The sequence below is a fragment of the Lonchura striata genome, chromosome 9 (assembly GCF_050655825.1).
Source record: "Lonchura striata isolate lonStrDom1 chromosome 9, ASM5065582v1, whole genome shotgun sequence".
NCBI classification, from domain to species: Eukaryota; Metazoa; Chordata; class Aves; order Passeriformes; family Estrildidae; genus Lonchura; species Lonchura striata.
In genome coordinates, this window is record NC_140711.1 from 21,616,470 (window position 1) to 21,623,348 (window position 6,879).

Consider the following 6,879-nt stretch of genomic DNA (forward strand, 5'->3'; position numbering starts at 1 on the left):
AGCACAGAGCTTGGCCTTGTTCACATCAGGCAGATGGGGAAAAACTGGCTGTAAATGCAGCACAAGTAAACCCAACCCTCAGGGTCTCATGGGCTACAAATGAAAGCTTATTCTCTCATGATTTTATTAATTTTGCTCCACAATTCAGGAAAGATGAAGAGGATGAAAGCCATGTGAGGCTGCAGAGCTGCACTGCACAAAGGAAGGGAGGCAGCATCCAGGGAGGGCAGTTGTAGTGCAGCCCAAAGTTCTACCTGGTCTGGAACCAGAAAGCAGCACCAATTCATCGTGTTGGACTGTAAAACAGAGCAGGAACACTTTGTTTCATGCTTTACACTCCCTGGTCAGCTTCAACAAACCCAGACAGCAGCCCCAGGGTTGAAAGTGGGGCAGAGAATGCACATTAATTCATCATGAAGCAAAATACCATTTTGAAGGTTTCTGGAGACCTTTTTGCAATACTTGAATTCTTCTCAAGTCCTTGATTTTTCTCAGCTGGAAATTGAGATAGGAGAGATTCTGATACTCGTTTTTTGACAACAGAGGCCCTTTCCAGCACATCCTGCCCTGCTCCTGCCAGCTGGGAGACAGCTGAGGAGGCTGATCCTTCAGGGGGTTTGAAGCAGCTTTTCCTGTTGTGGGCACCAGCCAGCTCACAGGAGAGGCTGGAGGAGTGGGAGAGGCTGTCCCACCATCCCAGTGGGACAGGTGCATGCTAAGGAGCCAGCACGTCCAGCGACCCTGCGATGGAGACAAGGGTCCCCGCAGGCTGAGGCAGGGACCAGCACGCCCCGAGCCAGGCACGGATTTGTCATCGGTTCCCGGAGCTGCCGAGCCGCGGCAGGAGCCGGGGCATCTCCCCGAGGCTCCCGCTGCCTTCGGAGCTGCCCGCGGGAGGGAACCCGGGAACCGGTGCCGGAGAGACCCACAGGGGCAGGGGAGGCAAAAGGACCCCCAAGGGCACCTCGGCACCCCCACCCCCTGCAGGAGCCGGAGGCAATCCCCCTTTAGGGAACCCTTTGCAGCGCCCCTGGAGCCGTTTCCACACGACGGGGCGGGACTGGCTCCGGGGCGAGGGGCTTCGGCAGAGCGGCTGCTGGGGGGCTTCACCCTCCGGCGCCGGGTCAGAGCCGCGGGCGGGCGCTACAGCCGGGACCCCACCGCCGCTCCGGCGGGCTTGTGGCCGGGGAGGAGGGAGCGGACGGGCAGGGTCGGGAGCTCTGGGAGCGCGGTGATTTGGGGACGGGGGCTGGGGGCGGCCGGGGGGCGGCTGGAGGAGAGGGGAGCTCAGGGGGAGCCGTGGAGGTTTGGCCGGCATCGGGCAGAGCGGAGCATCCCCGGTCCCGTTCCCCCCCGCCCCGTCCCAGAGACCCACCCCCGGCGGCGTGGGGCGAGGGGGGCGCCCCCGCCTTGACGTCAGGAGAAGGGTTTATAAAGGCGGCGGGCGGCGAGGAGATCCCCAACGCCGGAGCCGAGCCGCAGCGGAGCCGCCAGCGCCTGCCGCCGCCGCCTCCCGCGCCCGACCCGCCGGCGAGATGCTGTCGTGCCGCCTCCAGTGCGCCCTGGCCCTGCTCTCCATCGCCCTGGCCCTCGGCACCGTGTCGGCCGCCCCCTCGGACCCGCGGCTCCGGCAGTTCCTGCAGAAGTCGCTGGCCGCCGCCGCCGGGAAGCAGGTGAGAGCCCCGCCACGGGCGGGCACCGCTCGGGCGCCCCGACGGCCGCGCCGCAGCGTCCCGCTGCTGCAGAGATCCCGCGTCCCCTCCGCTCCCTGCCGCAGCCCCGGCAGCCCGGCTGCAGACCCCTCCAGGTCCTCGCCAGGCTTCCCCCATGGCCCCGTTTCAGACGCCCGGTTCCTTGCTGCAGAACCCCCCTTTCCCCGCAGATCCCCGGTTCCCCGCCGGGGCTGAGCCGTCGGCAAGTTGGGCAGCTGGTGCTGGGAGGTGAGACAGACAAGCTGGGTGCTGGTGGTCAGTAAGGAGCAGGCACTGCTAGAGCACAGGGCAGAGCTCCTGGTGTAGCTCCCAAGGTTTTCTCCGGGTCACAGAATGAAGGCGGCTTCCCCAGAGCACAGAACAATGGCCTTATCCATGCTGGGTGACAGGAGAGGCTTGGAGAGACTAGAAGAAAATCAAGTTCTAGTGAGATGGTGACCTATTCAATGTCCCCTGCCAGGTCCCCCAAAGACCTTTCCCGTGTCACTTTAGCAGCATGCTCGTGGCATCCTTGCCGAGCGTGGTACTGAGTGCTGGAGCTGTGGGAAGAAAAGGTAAAGACAAGTTCATTCCCTGTCATGGACAGGACAGCAGGCTGTTCCCCACACCGGGTAGATGCTATAGACACCACTGCTGCATAGCAGCTGTCAGGCTGGGCTCTTTGGAAAACCAGGGCTCCTCTTCTTCTCCTGCATCCTGAATGTCTCTAATCCAGCCACAGAGAAGTCTTAGAGGAACAGAGTGGTGAGCCCTCAAAAATCAAGCAGTAATTGTGGTCTCTCTATCTCTTTTTCCCTTTCTGTCTTTTGTATCCAAGGAACTGGCCAAGTACTTTTTGGCAGAACTGCTCTCAGAGCCAAGTCAGACAGAAAATGAAGCCCTGGAGTCTGAGGACTTGTCCCGAGGGGCTGAGCAGGATGAAGTGAGACTGGAGCTGGAGCGCTCGGCTAACTCAAATCCCGCTCTGGCACCCCGGGAACGCAAAGCAGGCTGCAAGAACTTCTTCTGGAAAACTTTCACATCCTGTTAGCTTTTGAAACCCACCTCTCCTCCCCATCCATCCCTGCCCTGCCCTGAGCAGAACCTTCACCACAAGAGGCGAAGACTGTAAATACACAATCCACAGTTATGGTGAAATTAAACAAACAAGGAAAATTTGAGTTTGATTTCCACTTGTTTTAATAAAACTTTCTGTTCCAATTGTACATGATTTGCTTGAGTTGTGATTTCTGACTAGTTCCTTGATGACATGCACTCTGCAACTCTTTCAAATGTACTATTTTTAATTCTCTGTTACAATAAAATTTATGTTTCAAACGGTGATGCTGAGGCTTGGTGGTCAATGAGAAAACTGATGTTACCTCTCAGGCTGCTCATCTTCAGAACGCTGCCTGTCTCAGGGCAGCCAACACCACATCCACACGTATGCACACATTCAGTGTATCATAATGTGATTTTTTTCCTGTGGTCTTACTAAAAGAGCTAGAGCCACGGTGATATTTTAGATATCACTGTGATTTAGTTGTGGCTGATCCAAATCCACAGTGCCTGGCACTTCAAGTCAGTCTGGAGGATTTACACCCATCACCAGAGGGATCAGCAAAAATCTTAGCTGTGTATTTCAAGTGATGAGGACAATAAAAGTAGTTCATGGTACAAGTTTACACCACACATCTTATTTCCTCCTCAGCCACAGGCTCTAAAAGGTTTTCTTACCTGGCATATTTTACTCCTTGCAGCATTCCTGACAAACACTGCTTCTGGCATTCTTTCGGAAAGTTTTCCTTTGTTCTGCAGTTCAGGGGCAGTTTTGCATCCCCGTAAAGCTGAGATGTCAAGCCCATGACACCAGCCCCTCTCCATCTAATGAACTGATCACAGCAGTTTTTCTACCCACCTCATCATCTTGAAAGGCAATACTGAAGTGTTCAGCAGGGTGGGAGATATCATTGTGAGAAAAACATTATTTTCTCAGTGAAAGAAAAATTTTTCATGCTTTTGCAGAGCCTCAGCTTTCTGCCGCGCTGATTTGTGCCACGCACTCACAGGTGAATTGGAGCTGAAGAGTAAACATCCTGCACAGGGAATAGGTGCCACTTTGATGAGAAATTCATCATTCAGGATTAAAAATAAGTATTTTGTAGCCATCACATGTGAAAGAAGGGTAAAAAATGGGGGATTTTAGAGATGTTGATGGGCAGAGGGCTCAGCATGACTCCAGTGAAGGTGGATTCCCCAGCTGAAGGCTTGTTAAGGTGCCCCTGCTCTGTGCTGAGCGTAGCTCTCTGTGGGGCATCATTCTTGATGGCTCATGGACCATTGCTTTCATTCATGGTCTGCACCTCCTTTCCCTGTAGGCAGGGGAAGGTGCATCCCGTGTGGCTGGGAACTGTAGCAGTGCCAAGTGTGAAATCCCAGCCCTGCTACAGAGCTTGCTGGGCTCCTCCACAAACAAAGGGAACAGGCAAAGGCAGCAGGGACGTGCCCAGGGAGGGGAGCTGCTGCTGTCGGCCCCTGAGGGGGCCAGAGGCAGGGCTGGATTCTTCCCTCCCTCCCTGGAGCGGCAGGCAGGGCTAAGGATCCAGTGGGACCCTGCAGTGCTGGAGAAGCCTTGCTGTGACACAATCCCGTGCTTCCCCAGCTCCGGGGAGCTTCTCTCCTCCTTCCTTGGAAGAGGGATAGGTTTTGTGGTGTGGTCTGGGGAAATGCTTGCTCCACATGAGTGCCTTGGGGTTAGGTCTGCCCTCTTTACCATGGTTGGGGGTGGTGCAGACTGGGCAGGGCACAGTGGTCCTTACAGCACTTTGTGGGGACAGGGGGAGAGCCTTATCCTCTTTGAGCCTTGGATTTCTGCAGCTGGTGCAGCTGTGGAGGGTGCAGGATTAACTCACTCTTGGGGGATGGACAGGGCTGCACTGCACGGAAACGCCTCCAAAATGATATTTGAGAAGTGCAGATAATATAGATCAGTAATCAGCTTCAAAAAGCAGGCAGGGTAAGAATAGGACCCTGCTTGAAAATGTGGAGACAGGCTCTGTGAGGAGACAGCAATTGTCCCAGCTCACATCTGATTCCTTTGCTGCTGTGTAGCATCAACAGAGTAGATTTCAGGGGATTCAGTAAAGCAGAGACATCCCCGTCCCTGGCTGCTCACTCTTGTGTTGACTGAGGTTCCTCTTATCTTTCAAGAAGAAGCTTAATTTTTTCAGTGCTGAGACAGCCTCAAGAGAGCAGCTAGAGGAACAGGAGGGGGGTGGAGGGGCCAGGGGCTTGAATATTCTTATGCACAGAGTCCATCTTTCATAGGATATAAATAGACCACTACTCGCCTGAGGCTTCTCCCCTTGTTCATAATGCTCAACCCATGCTTCTGAAGGGAGTTTAATCCTGCCAGTTGCTGGAGTGAAACTCATCCCAAAAAGGGATGAGGATGATCCTCAGTCACAAGCAGGATTTAAAGACAGTGATTCATAAGCTACACCAGACTGTTTCAATAGAGCTGATGGTATGCCATGGCAGCTTCTGGGAAGCTTAATGAAGATGTACTGGTGAAGGCATGTCCCCAGTTCAGAGACAGAAAGACAAACTGCTCCTTGTGTCAGCTCAGGAGTTCCTGGAGCCTGGGGAGCTGGCTTCCAAGGCATTAAATGCAGTATCACCACATGTAATTGCACTGTGGCAGCACCAGCAATCCCAGGTGCTGTACAAACATGATGCAGGAGACAGTCTTGCCATGCCAAGCTAAAAAGACTAGAAAGAAAAAGAAAGATTTCTTTTTCACCTTTGATATGTGGGAGTTATGGGCTAAAGAGACTAAAGTATATTCAATCCCTAGACATGGAGCCATGGAACAGTTTTCCAGGCTGGCAACACTCCTGCTGGGCAAGGCTGAGTCTGGATGAGCACACAGGTACAGCACACAGGCCAGAGCTGCCCAAGAGCAGAGCAGTTTCTGGGGAGGTTCTCAAGTCACATTCTCTGCAGGTCAGAGAGGAGGGACAGCCTCAGCATGGGTCTGGGAGTTTAGGGTCTGTGGTGATCCACACTCAGCTGATTCATCTCCCCTCTTGCACTGGGTGCCATGGGCAGATCCGAGTGATGCCCCTGCAGCAGGCACCTTCAGCAGCAGCTGATTCACCTGAGGCAATGTGGAGAAATGCCTGTAAGGAACATAAAAGAGCTTGAAACTGCTGCTTGAAGGGTTGCCCTTAATGAAAACCAGAAAAATTGTATAAGGCCTGGAAATACACATAACCTGTGGGAAGTCAGTGAGGAGCTTCTCAACCACCCCCAAAGGCAAAGTCTCCAGTGGTGCTGGGGGATGTCTCTTGATCTAGCAAGCAGCCCAAGATTATTTCTAGGTGCAGTTCTAACTGGTAAAAAAGAGAAGTACTCCTTGGTCCACAAGGCTTGTTGGGGACAAATAGCTTGAAGTGATCCTAGCTGTACTGCAGAGGAAGAACCTGTGGGACCCAGAGTTCATTTCCTGAGTCCACTCTGGCACCACCTAACTCCTTTTGGCTCTGCAGAAAAGACCAAGAACCTAGACCCATGGGCACAAGTTTCCTCCCCACAAAAGAGCCCATAAGATGCTTTTTGGTGCTCTTGCCTTTACTCTGCCTCTGGGGCTCCTCTCAAGAATTGCACCAGCTGATTGCAGCTACTGGGAGCATCTCTGATTCCCATCTCTGCTTGCACCACAGGAAAGTTCCTTTTCAATCCCACCCAACTCCCAGCATCTCTGAGGAGCACCAGATCTGCCCCCAGCCCCTGCATGGGTGGGCACCAGGTTCTTGGAGAGTAGCACTCACTGCTGCAACAGAGTCCTAATTCTCAGCAAGCAAAGCAGCAGGATGGTTATTGAGCAGGGTAAGAGAAGATATACCTAGGCAATAAAAGTTATTATGATAAAGGAACAGACTGTACTCTTTTCTCACTGAACACCTTCTGACTCTTTGTCAGCTTATCACCAGAATAAGGCAATAAAACCCACTTTTATTCCTTTTTCCTTCACCTTTGTCTTTATTTTATTAGGTAATTATTTGTTATTTTTTTCCAAAATCCAATTTCACTCTGACAATAGCTGTTTGGCCACATACTGGGTATCTCAGAAAACGTTTTGTATCCCAGTCTTAGAAAACTTATCCCATAAACAACTTGTAGAATA

The 6,879-nt window shown here is 53.1% G+C and overlaps 1 protein-coding gene across 1 annotated transcript; it reads left to right on the forward strand.

Annotated features, from left to right (window-relative positions):
• Nucleotides 1–1,384: 1,384 nt before the first annotated feature.
• On the forward strand, nt 1,385–3,033 carry SST (somatostatin). Its single transcript, XM_021536797.3, has 2 exons — nt 1,385–1,673; nt 2,530–3,033. Exons 1-2 carry the CDS (start codon nt 1,536–1,538, stop codon nt 2,740–2,742), a joined length of 351 nt encoding a protein of 116 aa, XP_021392472.1. The 5' UTR covers nt 1,385–1,535; the 3' UTR covers nt 2,743–3,033.
• The last annotated feature ends 3,846 nt before the right edge of the window (nt 3,034–6,879 follow it).

Excerpts from the sequence above, each read along its gene's own strand:
- SST (XM_021536797.3), top strand. The coding sequence starts at position 1,536 with ATGCTGTCGTGCCGCCTCCAGTGCGCCCTGGCCCTGCTCTCCATCGCC. Across the intron at positions 1,674-2,529 it reads CCGCCGCCGCCGGGAAGCAG|GAACTGGCCAAGTACTTTTT; the intron begins GTGAGAGCCCCG and ends TTTGTATCCAAG.